Below are 26,018 nucleotides of genomic sequence, written 5' to 3'. Positions count from 1 at the left end.
TAATCTCTCCTTTGATTTTCAGAATTTCTAATTTGGTATTTAATTGGGGAACTATAATTTGATCTTTTTTGTAACCTTTTCAGTTTCATGTCCAATTCATTGATTTCTTCTGTATCTGTTAGTATGATGTCTCAATGCTATTTTCTTGGATGACATGGTTGATTATTTCTATGATTTGTTGTTTGAACCACTCATTCTTTCAAATTAAGTTATTTAGTTTCCAATTAATTTTTGGTTTATCTTCAATAACTCATTTTTACATGTACTTTTTATTGCATCATGATCTGAAAAGCATGTACTTATTATTTGTCTTCCTGAATTTCCCTATAAACTTTTTATGCCATAGTACATGTAAATTTTGGTATAGTTGCTATGTACAACAGAGAAAAAGGTATATTCTTTCCCATTTGATTCAGTTTTCTCCAGAGGTCTTTCATATCTAGGTTTTCTAAGATTTTATTCACCTTCTTAACTTTCTTTTTTATTTTCTAGTAAGATTTATCTAATTCGAGAGAGGGAGGTTGATGTCCCCCACTATTTTAGTTTTGATGCCTATGTCTCTTGCAATATTTTCCTCCAAGAATTTGGAAGCTATACCATGTGGTGCATATATGTTTAATAATGATATAACTGTCTATAGTCCATTTAAGAAGATGTAGTTTCTTTCCTTATCCTTTTTAGTGAAATCTATTTTTGCTTTTGCTTTGTCTGAGATCAGGAATGCAACTCTTCATTTTTTAGTTTTGTTGAAGCATAATATATTTTTGCCTATGTGTATCTCTCTTCCTCAAATGTGTGTCATGTAAAGAAAATATTGAAGGATTCTGGTTTATAATCCATTCTGCTCTCTCTGATTTTGGGGGGAATTCATCCCATTCATATTTACAGTTAAGATTACTAAGTCTGTAGGTCCCTCCATGCTATCTTTACTTTTCTCTTTCCTTTCCTCTTATTCCTTCTTGCCAAAATTTTGCTCCCTTTCCCCTTTAATTTTCCTTTTAAATTTTAACTTTAGACTTCCAGCCAAGATGGCAGAGAGAACACAGGCACAGATCTAAAGTCTCCTGATCTTTCCCCATTTATGATATGAAATAAACCTCTTAACAGAAATCCAACCCACAAAACCCAGAAAGAAAAGCCAGGAGAAAGAACATTTACCTCAGGATTTGTCTTCTGTAGCAGCCTCGGGTGAGTCTGGGCGCAGAGGTCAGATGAGCCAGATTAGCAGCTGAATTGGAATGGAGGATTCTGAGGGTCTGAGAGACGGACCTTCTGGATCAGCGTTGGGGCTAGACCATGGGGGCTTGAGTCAACTAGGGAGCAGAGGCACTGGTGTTGGCACTGACGCCCTGGAGTTTTCAAACAGGGCTGGGGGGGGGAGAGTTCCGGTGCAGGAGTGCTGTGGACACCATCCCTGGGCTCCACTGGTCTGAGGAACTCTGAGTCCATGCCTCTATTGCAGCTGAGGCCTCTTCCCAGAACAAACAATTACAGACTACTTCTGCCACAGGCTCAGGTGTGTGAGCAGAAGAACCAGCCCAGCTGACAATAGGGAAAGGGATGACCTCACCACAGGGTAAAGCCCACCACTGATTGAAGGCAAAAGGATTCAATTGCTTCAATCCCTCCCTTCAAGCTAAGAGAGAAGGCCTCTATCAAGGTCACAGACACTCCAGATAAAGCAACCAGCACCAACTATTGGCTAGCCAGAGAAAATGGACACAGTGAGTAAAGCCTCTAGGATCCCAAAACCAAACCCCTGTGAACCAGCCCCTCCCCAACTCAAGGTCTTAGCAAAATGAAGAAGGGTCAGCAGAAAGGTGGATCCATAGAAAAATTCTTGGAAGGAAAAGACCCTAACTCAGAGAAACCTAGAAGCTCTGAGGTGAATATGATCTGGTCTCCAGCACAGAGAGAGAGAGACTTCCCTGAAGAAATAAGGAAGGAGTTTAAAAATCAACTAGAAAATTTGGGAGAGACAATTAATACCTCCCAACAAGAACACAAATCCCTAGAACATACAATTGGACAAATACAAAATGAGAATAATTCTCTCAGACCTTCAACTGGGCAAATGCAAAAGGAAAATAATTCTCTCAAAACCTGAATTGGTCAAATGGAAAGCTCTTTTAAAAGTAGAATTGACCAACTGAAAAAGGAGTTGCAAAAGGTTAATGAAGAAAACTCCTCCCTAAAAAAATGGAGTATGCAGAAACTAAGGACTTCATGAGACAGCAAGATCTTGCAAAAAAAATCGAAAAATAGAAAAAAATAGAAGAACATGTAAAACACCTCATCAGCAAAACCATTGACCTCAAGAATAGGTTGAGGAGGCGCAACCTGAGAATTACTGGATTTCCCGAACACATTGAAGAGAAAAAAAAGCCTGGACTTAATATTACAGGATCTAGTGATGGAAAATTGCCCTGATATCATGAAACCAGAGGGCAAAGTAGTTATTGGAAGAATACATAGATCCCCTCCAGAAAGAGATCCAAAATGAAAACACCAAGGAATGTTGTGGCCAAATTCCAGAACTATCAGATAAAAGAGAAAATCCTGCAAGCATCCAGAAAGGAACAATTTAAATATCAAGGAGCCACAATAAGGATTATGCAGGACCTGGCTGCATGAACATTAAGGCATCAAAGGGACTGGAATGAGATATTCTGAAGAGCAAGGGAGCTTGGAATGAAGCCAAGAATCCACTATCCCAAAAAAGCTGAGCCTTTTCTTCCAGGGAAAAAGATGGACATTTAACAAAATGGAAGAATTCCAGAAATTCCTGATGAAAAGACCAGAGCTAAATAGAAATTTTGGACATCAAATAGGAGGTGCAAGAGATACATGAAAAGGTTAAAAGGGGGGGGCAGTAAAAGGAAAAAAACTGCTATCCAATAAGTTGAAACTGGCTATATCCCAGCATGGGGAAAAAGATTCTCATAAATCCTGAGAATTTTAACTCTAACAGAGAGAATATACCTAGCCAGAAGTGATGTAAATTCATGATCTAGCCATGAGACTGCTATTCACTAGTTGGCTTTAACCCCACTTGGGAGAACAACTCTAATAACTCTCAAGAATTTTAACTCTATTACATAGAATGTACTTAGAAAGAAGTGACTGATACTCAGAATTTTCGATGACTCAGAATGATTTTAAAAACACTACCTCCTTAAAAAAGGGGGACAGCAAGGAGACAGGAGGAGGGAGGGGATTGAATGGGGTAAATATCATTACAATAAGAGGTACAAAATACCTATGGTAATAGAGGGGAAGAAGGGAGGAGATGAGAAACACCTGAATCTTCTTATCAGACTTGTCTTAAAGTCAACCTACACTTACTCAGTTAACTTATAAAACATCTAGCCTTTCAAGTATTAAAAGGGGAAAAGGGGAGGGGGACAGAGAAAGGGAGGGGGAGGGGGAAAGGGGGAACTAACAAAAGGAAGGGAAGGGGAAAACGGAAAAAAGGAAAGGGAAAAAGGGGGAGGGGTGATATAAGAGGGCAAACACACTGAAGGGGGGTGGTATTCAGAAACAAAATACTGGGGAATATGGATAAAGGGGGGAAAGGGGGAAAATACAAACCAAGGGAAGATAGCATGGAGGAAAACAAAGAATTAGTAATCATAACTTTGAATGTGAGTGGGATAAACTCTCCCTTAAAACATAAGCGAATAGTAGAGTGGATTAAAATCCAGAATCCTACAAAATTTTGCTTACAAGAAACTCATTTGAAGCAGAGAGATACATATAGAGTAAAGGTAAAAGGTTGGGGCAAAATATATTTTGCTTCAGCTGAAGTGAAAAAAGCAGGGGTAAGCAATCCTTATCTCAGACAAAGCAGCTGCAAAAATAGATATGTTAAAAGAGATAAGGAAGGAAACTTTATCCTTCTAAAAGGTACTATAAAAGTTATTTCAATACTATATATATATATACATATATATATGCACCCCAATGGGATAGCATCCGAATTCTTAGAGGAGAAGCTGAAAGAACTACAGGAAGACATAGACAGAAAAATTCTACTAGTGGGAGACCTCAACCTCCCACTATCAGATCTAGATAAATCGAATCATAAAATAAACAAGAAATAAGGAGGTAAATAGATTGTTAGAAAAATTAGGTATGGTAGACTTATGGAGGAAACTGAATGGGATGGAAAGGAATAAACCTTTTTCTCTGCAGTATATGGAACTTATAAAAAAATTGACTAAGTATTAGAAGATAAAAACCTAATGATCAACTGCAGAAAGGCAGAAATTGTGAATACATCTTTCTCAGATCACAATGCAATAAAAGTCATGCAATATTGGGTCAAGGAGATATAGACTCAGAACCAATTGGAAACTGAATAACCTCATTTTACAGAATGAGTGAACCAAAAAACGAATTATAGAAAGAATTAATCATTTTATTCTAGAAAAATGACAATAATGAAACAACATGCCAAAACCTATGGGATTCATTCAAAGTGGCTCTCAGGGGATATATTATATCTTTAAATGCTTACATGAATAAATTAGAGAAAGAGAAAATCAATGAACTAAGTATGCAACTAAAAAAATTAGAGAAAGAACAAATTAAAAATCCCCAATTAAATACCAAATTAGAAATTCTAAAAATTAAAGGAGAAATTAATAAAATCAAAAGCAAAAAACTATTGAATAAATTAAACCAAAAGTTGGTTTTATGAAAAAAAAAACAATAAAACTGATAAATTTTAACTTTAACTCCACATTCCCCTTTATGTTTGCTTTCCCTTTTCTCAGTCCCTATTCCCCCTTTCTTTCCTTTCTCCTTATTTCTTCCCTACAAGGTTGGCTAGATTTTTAAACCCAAGTGGAAATGGATTTTATTTCCTCTCTGAGCCAAATCTATTGAGAATAGGTTTTACCCTCCCTTCTTTCCCTCTACCACAATAGGTCTTTGTGCTTCTTCAGCTAGTGTTATTTATTCACTAATGGCTAATCTTGTTTTTATGTCTTTATTCTTTTAACCTTGTTTTGTACTTTGTCAAAATACACTCATCTGTCCTGATGGAAATGCCATTCTCAAAGGTTGATAGATTGATTGCTTGATTTATAAACAGTATTGTCTCACCTTCACTTAGTATACTCCCCTCTTCCATTCCATCAGAAAAATACTTCTCAAGAGTCATAAATCACATCAAATTATAATTGATTTATACTGTTCCCTTTTTTCAAGTACCCTTCATGGATACAAAATCTACACCAGTCAAATCATCATGCAAAGTCAAATCATTTTATGAACCATTTATACTACTCCTCCCAAACATGCTCCCTCCAATTGTAGCTAAAGCATCAAGCAAAGCAAAAATCCCTTCATGATGTTTTCAGCTCCATTCCCTCTAATTATACTCTGCCTGTGTAGTATTCCAACCAATAGGCCTACAACCTTCCCCAACCAAAGAATTGAGTACACTCTCTCCTATTGCCCCTTTCTATAATCTTTATTTACTAAAGTATGTATTAAGACAGGATCATGTCCTAATCTATTTATGTTGAATCCTTCTAAGTAGACTCCCTCTTTCTCTCTGTCCCTATTGTATTAAAAACCTCTTTAATGTATCTAGTAAAGTAAGATCACTTATGTATAGAGCCTCTAAGAAGTCTCTTACCCTCTGTCTCTATAGGGAATATATCAATATTTCATATATCATAATCAATATCACATTTATGCCTTTTTTATAGCCATATTATCTAAGTACAATCCCATCAACCATATTCAATCTTTTGGCTATCTAAGAAAAATACAATTCTCAAGAGTTATAGATGTTATTTTCCTTTACAGGGACATATATGGTTTAATGTTCTTGATTAGCATTTGCCTCACTTTCTGTTTACCTCTTCTTGGATCTCTCAAGTTGTGTATTTAAAGATCAAAATCTCTTTTAATTTCGGGTATTTTTATCAGAAAATTTTGGAAGTCCTCTATTTCATTGAAAATCCATCTTTTTCCTTGACAGGGGAGTAAACTCTTGATTGGAATCCAAGCTCGTTTGCCCTCCAGATATCTTATTCCAGGCCCTCTGATACTTTAATGCTGAAACAGATAAGTTGTGTGTAATTCTAATTGTGCTTCCTTTGTATTTAAAATACTTCTTTTTGTAATATTTTCTCCTTCAGTTGAGAATTCTGGAATTTGACTATGGTATTTCTTGGAGTTTTTAATTCTTGTGGTTTTTTGGTAGGCATTCCATGTATTCTTTCAAGGACTATTATGTCTTTTTGAGGGTTTTCCATAATAATTTCCTGAAGGATATTTTCCAGACTTTTTTTGAACTAGGCTTTGGAATACCAATAATTTTTAATCCATTTTCAAGTTGTTTGATTTTCCTTAAAGGTTTTTTACATTTTATTCAGTTTTTTCTGCCATTTAATTTTGTTTGATGAAATCTTGTTGACATACAGATCCATTAGTTTCTATCTGTCCAGGAACTCTTTGTTTTTTTGGGGAGCGAGGTTGTTGGGGTTTTTTTTTTTGGTCAATTTGATAGCTGAGTTCTGTTTCTGGGGTGTAGGGAATATGATCCTGAGTATTTTGGGCTGGGCTGGTTCATGGCATATTGCTTGATAAGATGTTCCCCATGGAGCCCAAGCATTGCCTATGCTTCAGAAGTTTGTTTCTTCCTTTATGTCTAGGTTCTGCTTATGCAGCAATTTGCTGTCAACTCAGTCCTAGGGTTCAGGCTTTGCTTGGGGTTGGGACACCCCTTGCTGGCCGGCCATCTGGCTGAACTGGAATCTGTTCAGTTGTCTAGTTGCCAGGACCTGGGCTATGCTCTGGCTAGATGCCTCCAAGTGGCCTTCCCACTCTCCTGCCAAGCTGGGTTCTATTTCCCCTTTTCCCTGAAAGAAACAAACCTTCACTGAAGATTCTCCATGATGTATACAGCTGAGAACTTATTTTGCTCAGTTTTTTAGTGGGATCTGTGGCTTTAATGTCTGTGTAAAGGTTTCATTTAACACTGTGTAGAGAACAGCTCTATGAGCATGCTAGCTTCATGTTGCCATCTTGGAAGTCAATGTGAATGCATGCCTAAAATCTTTCATAAGTCACGAGACAATTCATGAAACCAAAAAAATGCCTCTGAAATAATCTACCAATAAACAATGTAAACACATAATCCATAATGCAGGTAAAACAAATTAATTTCCTAGAATAAGCATACTTAGAAATTTCCACTTTTAGGTTAAGTTGTCCTAAATAACTCACTGCTAGAAAACAAGAGGAAGACACAAACATCATTACAAAACTGAAAACCTTAAAAATAATTATGATTTTGTGTAATCTCAACAGAATTTTTTTAAAGAAAGATTTTATTTTTAGTTTTATAATTTTACCCCTATTCTTGCTTCCCTCCCCACCACAGAAAGTAGTGTTAGTTTTTACACTGCTTCCATGGTAAACATTGATCTAAGTTGAATGTGATGAGAGAGAAATCATATACTTAAGGAAGAAAAATAAAGTATAAAAGATAGCAAAATTACATGAGAAGATAATGGGCTACTATGAATATTTTTCTACAAGTGATGTTTTAATGCTTTTTCATAATCTCTTCAAGGTATGGACCCAGAAGTGGTATTGTTGCACTTCAGGTATAATTCCAAATTACTCTCCAGAAAGGCTGTATGAGTTCACAGCTCCATCAATAATATATTAGTGTCCCAGATTTCCCACATCCTTTCCAACATTGATCATTGTCCTTTCCTGGTCATACTGTCCAGTCTGAGAGGTGTGAGGTGGTACCTCAGAGATGCTTTAATTTGCATTTCTCAGATAACTAGTGATTTAGAGCAATTTTTCATATGACTATGGATTGTTTTGATTTTCTCATCTATAAATTGCTTTTGCCTGTCCTTGGATGATTAGTCAATTGGGGAATGGCTTGGGTTTTTTTGAAAATCTGACTCAGTTCTTTGTACATTTAAGAAATGAGTCCTTTGTCAGAAACACTATTTGTAAAAATTGCTTCCCAAATTACTATATTTGTTTTCATTTTTATTACAATGCTTTTGTCTGTGCAAGTTTTTTAATTTACTGTAATCAAAATTGTTTATTTTTAATGATATTCTCCAGCATAAACTGTTTCCCTTTCCATAGATTTGACAGGCAAACTACTGCTTGATCTTCTAGTTTGCTTATAATATTGCTTTTTATGTCTAAATCCTATGTCCATTTGAATTTTATCTTGGTATTGGGTGTGAGGTGTTGGTCTAATCTAAGTTTTTTCCATACTAACTTCCAATTTTCACAACAGTTTTTATGGAACAGAGAGTTTTTATCCCAATAGCTGGACTCCTTTGGTTTATCAAACAACAGGTAACTATAATTATTTCCTGCTATTGCACTGATTTATTTATTCCACTGATCCACCACTTTATTTCTTAGCCAATACCAAACAGTTTTGATGACTGATGCTTTATAATATAATTTTAGATCTGGTAAGGCTAAGCCACCTTCTTTTGCACTTTTCTTCATTGAATCCTTGGAAATTCTTGACTTTTTATTTCTCCAGATGAATTTACTTACAACTTTTTTAACTCATTAAAGTAATTTTTTGGAATTTTGATTGGTAGGACACTAATAGGACACTAGTTTAGTGTTGGCAGAATTGTCATTTTTATTATATTAGCTTTACTTATCCCTAAACAGTTGATGTTTGCACTGTTATTTAAATCTGATTTTACTTGTGTGAGAAGTGTTTTACAATTGTTTCCAAAAATTTTTTGAAGGGGCAGCTAGATGGCACAGTGGATAGAGCACCAGCCATGGAGTCAGGAGTACCTGAGTTTAAATTCAGCCTCAGACACTTAATAATTATATAGCTGTGTGGTCTTGGGCAAGCCATTTAACCCTGTTTGCCTTGCAAAAAAAAGAACTAAAACAAAAAATTTTTTAGTCTTCCTTGGGAGGTAGACTCCCAGGTATTTTATATTGTCTGAGGTCACTTTGAAGGGGATTTTTCTTTCTAGCTCTTTCTGCTGAATCTTGCTAGTCATATATAGAAATGTTGAGGATTTATGAAGGTTTCTTTTATATCCTGAGACTTTACTAAAGTTGCTAAAAATTTCTAGTACTTTTTTGATGTTTTTTTGGTATTCTCTAGATATACCAGCATTTCATCTGCAAAGAATGAGAGTTTTGTGTCTTCCTTCCCAATTCTAATTTCTTCCATTTCTTTTTCTTCTCTTATTGCTGAAGCTAACATTTCTAAAACAATATCGAATAGTAGTGGTGATAGTGGGCACCCTTGTTTCACCCCTGATCTTATTGGGAATGCCTGTAGCTCCCCACTACATATGATGCTTGTTGATATTTCAGATAGATACTGCTTAGTATTCTAAGGAACAGTCCATTTATTCCTATACTCTCTGATGTTTTGAGTAGGAATGGGTACTGTATTTTTGTCAAAAGTTTTTTCAGCATCTATTGATATAATCATATGATTTCTGATAGGTTTGTTATTGATATAATTAATCATATTAACAGTTTTCCTGGGATAAATCCTACTTGATCATAATGTATTATCATAGTGATAACTTGTTGTAATCATTGTGCTAAGATTTCATTTAAGATTTTTGCGTCTATATTCATCAGGGATATAGGTCTATAATTTCCTTTCTCTGTTTTAAATCTTCCTGGTTTAGGTATCAGCACCATACTGGTGTCATAGAAAGAGTCAGAAAGAGTTCAATCTTCACCTATTTTTCCAAAGAGTTTATATAGAATTGGAACCAATTGTTCCTTAAATGTTTGAGAGAATTCAGGTGTGAATCCACCTGGCCCTGGAGATATTTTCTTAGAGAGCTCAATAATGCCTTGTTGAATTTCTTTTTCTGAGATAGGGTTGCTTATGTATTTAATTTCCTATTAATTTAACCTGGGCAATTTATAGTTTTGAAAATATTCATCCATTTCATTTAGATTGTCAAATTTATTGGCATAGAGTTGGGCAAAATAATTCTGAATTATTACTTTAATTTCCTCCTCATTGGTGTTGAGTTCACCTTTTTCATTTATGATACTAGCAATTTGATTTTCTTCTTTTATTTTTTTAATCAAAATGACCAGAGGCTTATCAGTTTTATTGTTTTTTTCATAAGACCAACTCTTGGTTTTATTTATTAATTCAATAGGTTTTTTGCTTTCAATTTTAATTTCTCATTTAATTTTTAGAATTTCTAATTTGGTATTTAATTGGGGATTTTTAATTTGTCCTCTCTCTAATGTTTTTATTTGCATATTTAGTTTAGTGATTTCTTCTTTAATTTATTCATGTAAGCATTTAAAGATATAATATAGTCACTGACAGCTACCTTGAGTGTATTCCTTGTTTTTTTTTTTAGGTTTTTGCAAGGCAAATGGGGTTAAGTGGCTTGCCCAAGGCCACACAGCTAGGTAATTATTAAGTGTCTGAGACTGGATTTGAACCCAGGTACTCCTAATTCCAGGGCCGATGCTTTATCCACTGCGCCACCTAGCCGCCCCTTATTCCATATGTTTTGATAAGTTTTTTAAGTATTGTTATTATCTAGGATGGAATAATCTTTCTAAAATGTGCCGATTGATCCACTCATTTTTTAAAAGGAGGCTATTTAGTTTCCAATTAGTTCTGAGTCTATATCTCACTGGCCCAGTATTGCATGTGATTTTTATTGCATTATGATCTGAGAAAGATGTATTCACTATTTCTTCCTTTCTGCAATTTATCATTAGGTTTTTATGCCCTTGCACATGGACAATATTTGTGTAAGTGCTAAGTACTGCAAAAAACCAGTATATTCCTTTCAATCCCCATTCAATTTCCTCCATAGGTCTATTTTATATGGGTTTTCTAACAATCAATTTACTTCCTTAACTTCCTACTTGTTTATTTTATAATTCGATTTATCTAAATCTGAGAGTGGGAGCTTGAGTTCGCCTAATAGTAGAGTTTTGCTGTCTATGTCTTCCTGTAGCTCTTTAAACTTCTCCTCTAAGAATTTGGATGCTATATCATTGGGTACATACATATTTAGTATTGAAATTACTTTATTGTCTATGGTGATTTTAGCAGGATATAGTTTCATTTCTTATCTCTTCTAGAACTATCGATTTTTGTAGCTGCTTTTTCTGACATAAGGATTGCTACCCCTGCTTTTTTCACTTCAACTGAAGCAAAATATATTTTGCTCCAACCTTTTTCCTTTACTCTATATGTATCTGTCTGCTGCAAATGAGTTTCTTGTAAGCAGCATATTGTAGGATTCTGGTTTTCAATCCATTCTGCTACTCCCTTATGTTTTAAGGGTGCATTCATCCCATTCACATTCAAAGTTATAATTAATGACTCTTTATTGCCCTCCATGTTCTGTTGGTATTTCCCCCCTTTTTCCCATTATTCATATTTCCCAGTGTTTTGTTTCTGAATATTGCCCCCTTCAGTTGCTTGCCTTCATATACCAACCACCTCCCCCTTTCTTTCCCCTTTCCCTTTTCCCATTCTTCTTTCCCTTTCTTCTGTTTGTTTCCCTTTTTCTCCCCTTCCCCAACCTCCTTCCCCTTTAACCCCTTTAATACTTGAAATGTGAGATAAGTTTCTTAACTTAAATGAGTGTAAGTTAACTTTAAGCCAGGTCTGATGAGAGGAAGTTTCAGGTGGTGCTCACCTCCTCCCTTCTTCCCCTCTATTACAATAGGTCTTTTGTAACTCTTAATGTAATGAGATTTTTCCCATTCAATCTCCTCTATCCTCCCATCTCCTTATTGTCCCCCTTTTTAAGGAGGAATTGTTTTCAAAATCATTCTGAGTCACAGAAAAGTTATGAGTATCCATCACATCTGGCTAAGTATATTCTCTCTTAATAGTTAAAATTCATGAGAGTTATTAGAGTCTTTCTCCCAAGTAAGGTGATAGCCAGTTTCATTTTATTGGATAACAGTCTCACAGATAAGTCAAGAGTCACAATTACTTCTGTCTAAGTGTATTCCCTTTAATAGAATTACAGTTCTCAAGAATTATTAGAATCTTTCTCCCGTGTGGGGATATACATACATACATACATACATATACATACATACATATATCTATCTATCTATATCTATCTATATATATATATATAGATATATATATATATATATTCCAGTTTTATCTTTTTTGGATAGATGGGTTCTTTTTACCTTTTTTTGTACCTTTTTCATGTGTCTCTTGAGCATCTTGTCTGATTTCCAAATTTTCTATTTATCTCTGATCTTCTCATCAGGAAATGTTGGAAGTCTCCCATTTCATTAAATGTCCACCTTTTACCCTGGAAGAGAAGGCTCTGCTTTGCTTGAGAGTGGATTCTTGGCTGCATTCCAAGCTCCCTTGCTCTTCAGAATATCTCATTCCAGGCCCTTTGATCCCCTAATGTTGATGCAGCCAGGTCCTGAATAATGCTTACTGTGGCTCCTTGGTATTTAATTTTTTTCTTTCTGGCTGCTTGCAGGATTTTCTCTTTTATCTGATAGTTCTGGAATTTGGCCACAATATTCCTTGGTGTTTTCCTTTTAGGATCTCTTTCAGGATAGGCTTGATGTATTCTTTCAATAACTATTTTGCCCTCTGTTTCCATGATATCAGTGCAATATTCTATCACTAAATCCTGTAATATTAAGTCCAAGTTTTTTTTTCTTTTCAATGTTTTCATGAAAGCCTATAATTTTCATATTGTTCCTTCTTGATCTACTTTTGAGCTCAGTGGTTTTGCTGATAAGGTATTTTACATTTTCTTCTATTTTTTGAACTTTTGTTTTTTAACAGAATCTTGTTATCTCATGAAGTTATTAGTTTCCACAGATTCCATTCTTTTATTTAAGTGAAGAATTTTCTTCATTTACCTTTTGCAACTCCTTTTCCAGTTGGTCAATTCTATTTTTGAAAGAGTTTTCCATTTGCCCATGTGTAATTTTGATAGAAATATGTTCTTTTTACATTTGCCCAATCGAGGATCTAAGAGAATTATTCTCATTTTGTCTTTGTCCAATTGGATTTTGTTTTCTTGTTGTGAGATGTTAATTTTCTCTTGCAACGTGTTAATTTTCTCTTGAATTTCTTTTCTCAACTTTTCCAATTGATTTTTAAACTCCTTCCTGATTTCTTCAAGGAAGTCTTTCTGGGCTGCAGACCAATTTGTATTCTCCTGAGAAGTGCTAGATCTCTCTGGGTTAGAATCCATTTCTTCTAATTATTTCTCCTAAGGTCTGCCCTTTTGTTGGCCTTTCTTCATCTTCCTAGGATACTGTGTTGGGGGAGGGGCAGCTGGTTCTACAAGATTTGCTTTTTAAGATTCTAGAGGTTTTGTTACCTTGGGTTAGTAATTCCAAGGGTTGGCCGGTAGGGAGCACTGGTTGCTTTCTCTGGGGTGTTCAAGGCCCTCAGCAGCAGGGTCTGAGTTGACCTTGAACAATGGACTGGGCCCTGGGGGAAGGAGTCAATCTCTCTTTCAGCTGAGTGAACTCTGTTGCCCACACCTGAACCTGAAGGGAGTGGGGTGGGGGTGGGGGGGCACTACCATACTTACTGGGAAGAGGGCTCTGCAAAAAGTATGAAGGTCAGGTCCCTTGGCCAGCTGGTTATTTTTCAGGCCTGCTCTGCAATTTTATGTGTGGGAATTCACCCTCCCTGTGACTGTGGCTCACCAGATCTCCTAGCAACCTGGCCAAGAATTCCGTGGCTAAAGTTACTTTTTGGACCTGCCACTCAACAAAGCCTCTGTGGCTGAGGCCGGTCCTCTGGCTTTCTCTAGCTGTCCCTGAGCTGGCCCTCTGGTCTCCTCTCCTGGTTCACCCATGGTCCCCTGAGACAGATCTTGTTGGTAGGTGTTCTTCTCCCAGCTTCTCTTTCTGGGTTTTTTTAGATCAATTTTCTGTTAAGAGGTTTCTTTCATGCTATTTTTGAGGGGAACCAGGGGCACTTAACACAGTACCTGTCTTCTCTCTGACATCTTAGCAGGAAGTCCTCAAGAGAATTTTTTTAAACACAAATTTACCAAAAGATTAGACATTATAAACATCATATATGTATATATGAACCTGTTAATGAATACATCATTTTAATTTTGAGAAATGAATCGAATTCATTTTCTCCACAAAATATTACACAATTTCATTGGTCATATATATCTCCCTTCTTTGAACTATCATCTGACTTCATATTATTACAGACATATTATACTCTGAAAGTTTACATGTTACTTCCCCTTTATAATTCTATCTCTTCACAGTGCCTAGGAAAGTATCTTTTACATGGTAAGCATTTAACCAATATATTTTGAAAACTGGCAATCATCTTGACTGAATAACATTACAAAGGCTGACAGAAATTGAAATAAAATAGGAGGGAAGAGGATTTCCTAGAGAGAAGCATCACAATTTTGTAACAGAAGTTTTTATCTAAAGGAATTCAACTACATTAATGGAATTGAAATAAGGTTTTATACATCTTTTTTTTTAGGTTTTTTCAAGGCAAATGGGGTTAAGTAGCTTGCCCAAGGCCACACAGCAAAGTAATTATTAAGCGTCTGAGACTGGATTTGAACCCAGGTACTCCTGACTCCAGGGCTGGTGCTTTATCCACTGTGCCTCCTAGCCACCCTGGTTTTATACATCTTAAATAATAGTTAAATATCATTACACTGAACTCCATAATTAAGCACATGTAATAATGGTAATAATGAAGTTTGTCTCTCATCATGGAGAAAAAGAAGTTTCCTAAGAAAACCAAAAATATAAACAAGGGAAATGTTTGCCCTTCCTAAGCAAGAAGGGGAATTATCTTCTTTAAATTTAGCATTACAATTTGCATTCACTCAATCCAAGAATCTGGGAATTGAAAAGGACCTTGGAGAGATCATCTAATACAAATCAGAAGTTAATAGGAATCTTTTTTACAATCCAACAATTTTTCATTCAGTCTGTTTGACAACTGCTTTCCTTATTATATGGAGAGCTTGATTTATTAGAAACCTACTTACTTCAAATGGTAGTGTGGTATAATATAGAGCCATTGTCACTCAAAGCCAGAAAACCCTGAATTCAAGAGCCAATTCTAACATATATTACTACAATTCTAGGCAAACCACTTAATCACTCAGTACAGTCCATAATTATAGAAAAAGTGCTGACTGACTGCTTTAGAGAATTTCTTCACTCAAGAATTCCAGATAATAGTGATATAACAAGCCCAGTTCCTATTTCTATCCTCTTCATTATATTAAATGTATGTTTGCTTCTTTGGACTTGTACTCATTGCTCCTATTTTTACTGGAGCTCCAAAGATAATCTTTCTATATGACTATCCTTCAAATACAGGTAACATAATCCTTGTAAGCATTCTCTTTTCCAGGTCAGCTCCTTCAAAATCATGTGGCATGAACTCAAGATCCTTCACTATGCCTGTTAGCCTCATCTATATGTTCTCCAATTAAAGAAAAGTTCTTCCTGTAATGCTGTACCCAGAGCAGCATGAGTTCTCAAAAGGCTTGTGATCTGTCACTTCCCTAGGCCTGGATACTATGGCATCTTAATGAAGATTAAAATAATATTATTTTGTTAACTAACACAAGATGCTATTTATAGTGAGCTTGGAGTCCACTTAAAACCTGTTTCGGCAGGGTTTCTGTGACCTTGAATGGGGAAATATTTATTTCAATATAATTGATTTCTTTTTCTAATGCTTATTTTTATTTCTATCATGTGTTTAAAAGGGGCCATGAACTCAAACACGCAAATTCAGTAAGAATTCTAGCTCTAGACCTTTAATCAGACAAGTTTCTCTCTAACCCAACCCTTTCATCTTATACTTAAGAAGTTAACTTCATATTTAACCCTATTAAGTTTTCTATTAAAAGAGTTGGCCTAACATCCCAGCCTGCCAAAAATCTATTTGAATCCCAACATTTGGCTATCATTTCTAGTTATGTATCATTTGCCAATCTGGTAAGCTTTTATGGAAAACATTAAAAATGTAAAGATAGTACAGGGCCAAACAGACTGCTGGGATGATGATGCTTGTCCTTTGCAAGGCAAATGGGGTTAAGTGGCTTGCCCAAAGCCACACAGCCAGGTAATTATTAAGTGTCTGGTACCGGATTTGAACCCAGGTACTCCTGACTCCAGGGCCGGTGCTTTATCCACTACACCACCTAGCCGCCTTTGTCCTTTGTTCTTGAAAAAGACCATGATATTAGAGAGGTGATACCATGAGAAGCACATGAATTGGATTTAAGTGAGGGGTTGCTATGCTAAGTCACTAGCCTCACTTTCTCCTCCAGAGTCATCTGGGGTCCAGTGGACAGATAACAATCAGGATAACAGAGATGGTTCTGGATGTGAGGTAATAAGGGTTAAGTGACTTGCCCCAAGGTCTCACAGATAGCAAAGCATCAAGTATCTGAGGTTGGATTCAAACTCCCATCCACCCGACTCCAAAAGTCAATGCTCTATCCACTGTGCCACCTAGCTGCCTTCAATCACTGAAATATTCCACTAAAGAACTTCTAAGGCATAAAACTAGTAACAAAACATTTTGATTCCAGCTGTTCAGCCAGTTACAAACTGTCAAACTCACATTTCAACATCTTATCCACAAAGAATGGCATAATAAGCTTTATTAAATGATATGCTAAAATTTAACTAAATCCTACTAGCATTTTCCAGACCTATTTAACTACAAACTCTAACATAAAAAGAAACTATTTTAATCTGCTATGACCTCTTCTGAATGAAGCTATGAAAAAAAAAGATTACAACTTTGTTATCTTACTTTTCCAGATAGTCTGTAAATGAACTTTAATTATATCTTTTAGAATTTCATTAAGAATCAATGTTAAATTCAGTGGCTTCTAGCCTCCATTTTCTCTGTTCTATGAAAGTGACAAAATTTTCCCTTCTCTGCTAAAAGTATTATTTTTCAGGTTCTCTTTGTTCCTTCAGGGATCACTGATGAAACAATGTATTTCTTTACTATAAGTGATTTTTATCTATTTTGAAAGCACCTAGAATATATTCTGAGTTCTTCTCCATATATCCTAATCAACTAAAGGTCTTGTAATGGAAAGTATTAAGATTATTTCCTTAATTTTTTTTCTGTTCATTTTGAACTATTAAATTAAACCTACTTTCCCCACAAGTGGAGTGAATTAGTAAATCAAAAGAGGAGAGATTTAGAGCCAGGAAGGACCTTAGAGGTGTTTCCATTCCCACTCCCACCATTAGATAAATGAGATTAAGAGAAGCTAAATGACCTATTTAGGGTCACACAGCTAATAAGTATCTGCAATAAGATTTGGATCCACCATCTAAAGTTATCTTTAAAACATATATTTTAATATAGGCTAATAAAATATTTTTTTAGATTAAGAACCATTATATAGTCTTCTAAAATACTTATTAACCCACATTTTTATCTTGAACCAAATATACACAAGCAACTGAACATTCCTCACAATTTTCATGGTCAAATAAGAAGTGATTTTTTTAAACCATAGCTATTTTAATAATAAACTAGTATATATATATATATATATATATATATATATATATATCTATTTAGCATAGAAAAAAAGGTAGAAAATAGATTAACAATGATTAAACATAAACAAAGCAGACTATTGCAGAAAGTTATCTGAAAATTTCAAAGTTCTTCAAAACAAAACTGAATTGACTTTCAAATGATTTTTTTCTGTTAAAAGGGAGGAAATTATTATAAACTTTTCCCAGATAAACAGAAACCCACCTTAGACAAAGCAGCATCACGTTCTTCTATCACTGCATTCATTTCTTCAGTAGTAATTTTCTCTTTACATTCCTTCGTCTTGTATATTCGATCCATAATTACAGCACCATTACTCTGGATAACTCTCCCCGTGTCTGCATTGTTTATTCTGTTCAGTAATTCCTGCAATGTCTACCAACAGCATTATATGTTAGTCCTACATGAAGTTTTAATATATTTTATTTAATATAGGGTTTTAATTAATAGACACATGTGAATGGTAAATTGACGGAGTGAAGTTATTGAATTTTCATATTGCAGCAAAGATGTACATTATTAGTGTGTCAATTCTTCTTTTTCCCACTTCTTAGTTCTTGAAACCCACTCAATTGAACTTAAGCCTCTAAGATATACGACTGACATCAAGAAATCTCCTCAGAGAATGGCTTACCATGTCATTTTCTTCAGGGTTAATATTTTCTAGCCTAGAAAAAAAAAGGAACACAGAAAGCCTGATCAGTAGCATTTCCTTAGTGCAGCAAAATGAGTTCGCTTTTTAAATCTTTAGAACCTCAAGTAATTTCATTCGACTAGTCTTTAGAGTCAACCATAACACTGAACATATTAAAGTGCCACCTGCTCGACTTCATCTTTCAATAATACTCCATATCTTCAGCACTGACTTCAGACTGTTAAGTTATTAATGTTTACTACTATATATGACTACAAGGATCAATTGTTCATATGTGCTTAGATGAAGAAAGTTCCCCAGTGATGGAAGCAATGGAACTCATCATTATATTTATTCCTTGACTTGCCATTCTTTTTTCAAGAAACTGTATTCTTTTCTTCTGTCTTTGAGGGTACTTCAGATAAGACAAGTTGGTATTTTTATTGTCAAGTTTAATGATATACATCCAAAACCGTTACCTGAAAACTCTCCTAAGAGATTCCTTGTTAAAAACTAAAAAAAATAAAAAGTAAAGGAAAATTGAAAGATCTCTATCACAGATAACTAACATACTTCCCCCCCATATCATAATACTGAATTATATAAACTATAGAAAGCTTTATGTATAAAATGTTTACCTTTGATATAGCCACCCTGACCAATAAATTCTTGGTTTAAAAATTGCTTAAGTCCAGAAAGGGGAAAATGTGATTAGAAAAGTTGATTTTACTCTTCATCCCTCCCAAAATCTGGAATACTTACTCTATGGAGAAAAAAAAAATAAATTTAAGAAAACCATTTTCAGATATGATCAAGTGGGGAGGGGGTTCTGGTGAAGGGTTCACTCTTCATCCTTCCCAAAATCTAGACTATTTATTCTATGGAGGAAAAAAAATAAATTTAAGAAAGAAGTTTATTTAAAAAGGAATCCATGGACTAAGATTTTAGAGGGCAACTCAGATTAAAAGGGGTTGAATGCTCTTAAGAATAAAATTCTCACAATACAAACACAAAGCATTCTAGCGAGGAAGAAAATGGTTAATTGGATAAAAAGATGGTTTCCAAATTTAATGTCTACTTTCTTAAAAGAAAAAAATTATCATGTTCCTATACTTTTCATATAAAAATCTAGACAAATAATTCCTTTTAATCAGATTTTGCTTTTAAGAAAAATAAGAATTTGTATTAAAAAATTTTCTAAATCTTATAATAATCAATATAATTCACAGAAATATTTATAAAATCCTATAAAGTTTCATATTTATAACTCAAAAAACTATACAATATTAATGCAATAATGGACTTGTTCTTTGGGCACACAGTTAATATAGCTGCTCATAATTCTTTTTAATCATTTACTGAAATCAGCATTTTGTCTTTATGACAAATTAAAGCAATAAAACCTTCCCAAAAATATGGTAACATTTATAAAATGCGTATTGATTTATTGGATAAACCAGAACAATTCATCCACAAAGTACAACAAAATTTTCAATGTCATAAGATTTTTTTTAAACAGATGAGATGAACTATTAACTAAGTTGCTCAAATATATTGAGAACATTTGCACAAGAAAAATGGGTTCCTTGTTCAATGGTATTTAGAAATGACCAGGACTTTGAAATGAAATGAGAATATTTCTGCAAATGAGTGATCAGTAAGTATGTCTTCAGCAACAAGATATAATGCAGGACTTGTTATCAGAAGACCTGAGTTTAATTCTGACCTACTTGATGAGTGACCCTGTCAGTTAACTTTAATTTAGCTCAGTTTCTCCAACTGCAAAATGGGGTTAATAATAGCATCTACTTCCAAGGGATGCTGTGAGAATGAAATAATTGTACAGGGCTTAGCACAGTGCCCAGCATGTAGTTGCAGCTACATCAACATTTATTTCCTCCTCTTTAATCTGTTTTATTTGTAGGACAATTATTGCAAAATTGGAAAACAAAAAACATTATTTTATGTATTAATCATAGTGCTAACTTCTACCAAAAATTTAGTTACTTTGCTTTTCATACTCGAGCAAAAATTTGAGGACCTTGCATTTAGAAGACTCAAATTTTCAAGAAATATTTGATAATATTCAACAGGATATTTCTGTTATCAAATGCTTTTGCTTCCTCTTTATGATAGAGATTATGAAAAACTGCTATCTTCTTTCAATTCAAATGTCCTTCAAAATATATTGGCACAATAAAGTCAGTGTTTGCCAATAATATAAACCTCTTCTTTGCTTTTCCCCTTTTAGAACATAAGTTTTCTATGCCTTCCTTTTAATTGAGTTTTTAAAAAATAAATTGCTCAATAGTGGAATGGATGTCACATTGTTAGATATGGATATATCTAGAATCACTGGAGCACTGTCCCCACAGAACCTAATACTAAACTGCTACATAAAATTTTTATTTCAAAATATGTGAAATATATTGAAAATTTCTCCTGATATGGTATTGCTATCAAAATATTTTTGAGGCAATGAATAAGGAGACTAAAGTTTCTTAATTGATTACAAAGGTCTTCTCATGTTCTTAACTCTCCTTCCTACTACATTATTTGTAACTGAAATCATTGAAAGTTGTTTTACATGATTTAACAAGCATCATTCAAACCATTTCAATAAACATAAATATCAGTAATTTATTTTTCCTGGCAAATAGGGTTATTACATTTAGCAATTTCTTAAACATTACTATAGGGAAGTGGGTAGGTGGCTCAGTGGAAGATCATGGGGGTCAGGAAGACCTGAGTACAAATTGTATAACCCTCGAGAAATCATTTAATTCTGTTTGTCTTACTCTACTGGAAATGAAAATGGCAAACAACTCCAGTATCATTGCCATGAAAAACCCATGGACAATATTTATTTTCTCTAGAAAAATTGGCTTCATTTTCCAGTATAGTCTACATATCCATTTCAAAATGCCATTTCAATGTTTCATACTATCTGTAGCTAAGGCATCAGCACAAAGCGATAGTGTTGCTTGTGAATCCAAATGATAAATACAGTACTTTGTGAATTTTAGAATTTTACTTTGCATTTCTGTATTTCTGATACTTAAATTTACTTGCTGCAGATGCTTGTATGAGTTAACAGAGCACAAGGGGATTTTTTCTCAAATTGGTTATCTATTGTTCATTATAAAGGTATATTATTTAACTTGCTGAAAATTAGAGATTAAACTTTTCACTATACTTATTACTGAATCATTTTATTTTTTAAGTTACCAATTTGGAGGAAACTAGCCTATAATATGGCACTTATGAAAAAGAATGATCTTGAGGAAATGAGATATGGTACTTTTATTATTATCATAAAGAATGCTTAAATTTACACTTCACATTCAAATGGAGCAAGCAGAATAACAGGAAAATTCATCTGTGTTGTGAATTTAGGCTAACTGATAGTGAGAGTGGCAATAGGCACCTGTGCTTTGTATTCACAAAACTTTGAATCCGTTAACACATGCAATATTAAATAACAATGGTTCTACATTCATTGTCAGTGAGAGCAAGTTCATCCAATTAAGTCCCTTTCTTTCTGATCTTGAACTTTGTTTTCATTGAAAACAGTGGATGCATTCTAGTGAAAGTTTACCTTGAAAACATCTAATAGGTTTTAGTATCTACTGTACCCCTCAGAGGATCTTATGCTCCCCTGGCAAGGGAGATGCTACACAATTTGCTCTCTTTTTTCAAGATTAACTTTTCTAGATATGTTCTTGATCCCATTATTACTTTCTCTCACCTTCCCTTTCTCTTTCTTTCTTTTTCTCTCTGCTTTATCCTCCTCCCACTGTCTCTCTCCTTTCTCTGCTTTTTTCCTGCCCAAGGTTTTTTTAAAGAAATATTTTATGTTTTCCAATTATTTACAATAGTAGTTTCTACCTATCTTTTTTGGTAAAGTTTTGAATTTTATAATTTTCCCCCACCCTCCTTTCCCTCCTCCAACCCCCACAGAAGGCAGTCTGATAATCTTTGCTTTTTTCCATACCATACACTGATCAAACTTGAATGTGTTGAGAGAAAAATCGTATCCTTGAGAAAAAAATAAACTATTAGAGATAGCAAAATTATGTAGTACGAGACAAGTTTTTTAAATTTGAAGGTAACAGTCTTTGGTCTTTGTTTTAACTCCACAATTCTTTCTCTAGATACAGATAGTATTCTCCTTCACTGATACCCTAAAACTATCCTTGATGGTTGCACTGATGGAATGAGCACTTGCTAAGTGATTATCATTAAGTTCGATCATCATCCACATGTTGCTGTTAGGGTATACAATGTTCTTCTGGTTCTGCTCATCTCATTCAATATCTGTTCATGCAAATCCTTCCAGGTTTCTCTGAATTCCCATCCAGGCTCCTCTGAATTCCCATACCTCCTGGTTTCTAATAGAATAATAGTGATCCATAACATACATATACCACAATTTGTTCCTCATTCCACAAATGATGGACGTTCATTTAATTTCCAAATCTTTGCCACCACAAACAAGGCTACTATGAATATTTTTGTACAAGTGATGTTTTTACCCTTTTGCATGATCTCTTCAGGGTATACACCCAGTAGTAGTAGTATTGCTGGATCAAAGAGTATGCACATTTTTATTGCCTTTTGGGCATAATTCCAAATTGCTCTCCAGAAAGGTTGGATGAGTTCACAGTTCCATCAACAATGTATTAGTATCCCAGATTTCCCACATCCCTCCAACACTGATCATCGAGCTTTCTAGTCATATTGGCCAAATTTGAGAAGTTATGCCCAAGTTTTTAAAATTCTTATTCCACTCTCCCACCAACCCACATTTCATAAGCCAGAACTGACATGGACTGGCAATAGTAGTTCAGATACAAGAATGGAGTGAAATGAGTTATACATCTGGCACTTAACAAAAAGATGTTTTTTTAGCCACCATATGAAAAGGAAAATCAATAAGGTTATAGCACTTAAACTGGGGAGATGTAGCTCCCATTATCTTCACATAGAAATTTGACTGTCTTAACAACAACATTGTGGCATAATGAACTATGATGGATGCAGATCCTCTTAGCAGTTCAGAGATCAAGGACATCCCTGAGAGATGTGTTATGGACAATGCCATTCACATCCAGAGGGAAAAAAAAAATCATAGAATCTGAATGTTCACTTTTTAAAAACTTCTCCTATCTTTGTCCTCTCTATTTTAGGATTTTATTTCTTTCCCCTTAGTTCAAATTTCTAATACTCCAAATGATTAATATGTAAATATCTTAAACACAAATGTACATGTATAACTTTTACCAAACTGTTTGCCACCATAAGGAGGGGAGAGAGGAGAGGGAAGGGAGGGTGATAGAAAAATGGGAAACTCATAAGTTCGCAAATGGATGAATGCTGAAAAACTACCGTGGCATATAGTTGGAATAATAAAATAAAATTCCAATTAAAAATCAAAAAAATTAAAAAAAGAAAAAAATATGTCTGGTCAGCACAAACATGAGACATTCACCAGATTTGAAGGGAAATGACTCCATAGTATCTTTTATAGCCTTAGGAAATCAGGAATCCATGTTAATGACTACATGTTTTTTTTAAATCTTCTGGGCCAATAAAGTCTCATGCAAAAATTCCTTGTCCTTTGGGGAAAGAAATGGCCTAGTCTACCTTTCAAGTAAGACTAGTAGATAGTTCTCTTGCAATACCTCCTTGATGACAAGGTCCTAAAGATATTCTAGATGGTCTTCTACTATGGCTTTAGGGACATTACTAGAAGTAACTTTGGATACTCAAGAAGCCTGAAGACACAGAACTAGGAAGGAGAAAAACAAATAGAAAAGTTATCTAGAAATACAGCAAAAACAAGGTAAAGGAAAATTAAAAAAGGAAATATATTGACTATCAGTCTCTTGAAATTAAATAAAGAAGAAAATGAAGACTACAAATCCCAGACTTCACCTTTCCCCTTTGGAAAGAATGAGTGCAAATGTTAACAATCACCTGTTCTATGTGGTTTGTGATGGTAAATCTTTGCAGTTCATACTAGGTCTTATGTTATAAAACATGTATAATGAATAAGAGCAATACTAGAGACATAAAAGCCACAATAAGGGAAACACAAATAACACAGCCAGTCCTGGTGCCAATGTTGACATGGAGATTCGATCAATGATTTCAGACCCAAGAGACGGGATATTCTTCTATGTGGGAGGGTCAAAGGCAGAATACTGCCCAATTCCTGCTCTTTAAGAGATTTAATAGGGGGCTGCTAAGGATTTACCTTAATCTTCATCCAGGAATTTAGGATTGCCATCAAATAATCTATACGACCTCATTTCTTCCAGATAAATTATCTGTTACCATGACTATGAGGAGACAGTTTCACCCTCACTGTGCCATTAGATAGTAAGATGCTTTTTAACCCCCTCAGTCCTTTCTAGGAATAAACTGCTGAACCATTCTGGTAAAGAGTAATACTAATTAATATTCCTCAAAGTATTTTGAGTCCTCTGATGGAAATGGAATCTTGAAGTTTAGGTGACTTTCCTATTTTGATAGGAAAGGGCTGTCTAAAGGCAATTTCTGCTTATTAATAAGTCTTCCAAGGAAGAATCATTGATCTGAAAAATCACTGGATTATAGACCTTCGCCTTTATGAGGGTGGCACTGATTTGTCCTGGATCTGGATTCTTGAATATTTAACACTGTACTCTGGTAATTAGATTATGATGATGATGCTGATTAGCAAGGTTAAACCTTTTACTCTGAAATGGGGAAAGAGGGTCAATTTGCCAGTTGATCCTGCATTGCTTCTGACCATACAGGATATAGCCTCTGTTTGTTCACTCTAAATTCCAGGCCACTCAGTCAGAGTTATGGATACTGCTGAGGATTTGATACAGATGAACATCGTTTTTGATCCATCCTTCAAGTTTCTTTCATACACAAGACACCTGACTTATAGTTCAACCTACTGAAAGGGTTTGCTAGGACCTTCATTCAACAGGTACTGGATTAATGGTGGTTGAAATCCAGTGGCACATATCTCTCATAGAAGACAGGAATCATTGGTAAATAAGGCAGAGGAGAATTGTCTAGGCAACTGGAAGACTCAGGGAATAGAGACTTAGAATGGAAAACTCAACTTATGACAATTATATTAGCTGCTATATGACTGAATTGCCCGTGCTACTTATATACAAGTACACAAGAGACTTCATCCTTTGTTCTACATATCTATTGAGAGATACTATCTTACATTATCCAAATGAGAACAAAGAGGGTTTATGTCATATATTTAGAAAAGTCATGGGGACCATCCAGCCCTTGAGCCTTATAAGGAACAAAAAATCATTTGGTCTGGCATTGCCAAGGCAACTGCAGGAGAGCCTGGAAATTCAATAAATATAGAAGCGTTTTAGGGGTGAATTAATTAAATATTTTTCTTCCCTTTTGTTCTGTTCCTTCTTTTATAATATGACTAATACAGAAATAGTTTTACATGATTGCCCATATATAATCTGTCAAACTGTTTACCATCTTAGGAAGGGAGGAGGAGAATAAAGGAGGAAAGATGTTTGGAATTCATCATTTTATTTTTAACTGTTAAAATTGTTTTTACATCCAACTCAAAAAAAATAAAATACTATTATAAACAGCTACAGTGAAGTTGATAAACAACTTTTATTTGTTTCCTTTTGATCAACTGTTGACTTTCTAATGCCATCTATGGCATATAGCATTTTAGGTAATGTGAATAGTAATAGACCTGAATTCAGGATGACCTTAGTTCAAATCTAGTCTCAAAATACTTTTGAGCTA

General features: G+C 34.7%; 1 protein-coding gene across 13 annotated transcripts in view; it reads right to left on the bottom strand.

Annotated features, from left to right (window-relative positions):
* MIPOL1 (mirror-image polydactyly 1) overlaps nucleotides 1-26,018 on the bottom strand; it is a 540,848-nt gene that overhangs the window by 259,389 nt on the left and 255,441 nt on the right. For all 13 annotated transcript variants that reach the window (XM_074213408.1, XM_074213404.1, XM_074213409.1 and 10 more), the window contains 2 exons: nucleotides 18,219-18,252; nucleotides 17,789-17,959 (listed from right to left, as the gene is read on the bottom strand). In XM_074213408.1, the coding sequence (XP_074069509.1) occupies nucleotides 17,789-17,959; nucleotides 18,219-18,252 (205 nt within the window). The remainder of the gene's footprint in view (nucleotides 1-17,788; nucleotides 17,960-18,218; nucleotides 18,253-26,018) is intronic.

The sequence above is a fragment of the Macrotis lagotis genome, chromosome 1 (genome assembly GCF_037893015.1).
Source record: "Macrotis lagotis isolate mMagLag1 chromosome 1, bilby.v1.9.chrom.fasta, whole genome shotgun sequence".
NCBI classification, from domain to species: Eukaryota; Metazoa; Chordata; class Mammalia; order Peramelemorphia; family Peramelidae; genus Macrotis; species Macrotis lagotis.
The sequence above is the reverse complement of the archived record's forward strand: the minus strand, read 5'-3'. Positions and strand labels throughout refer to the sequence as shown.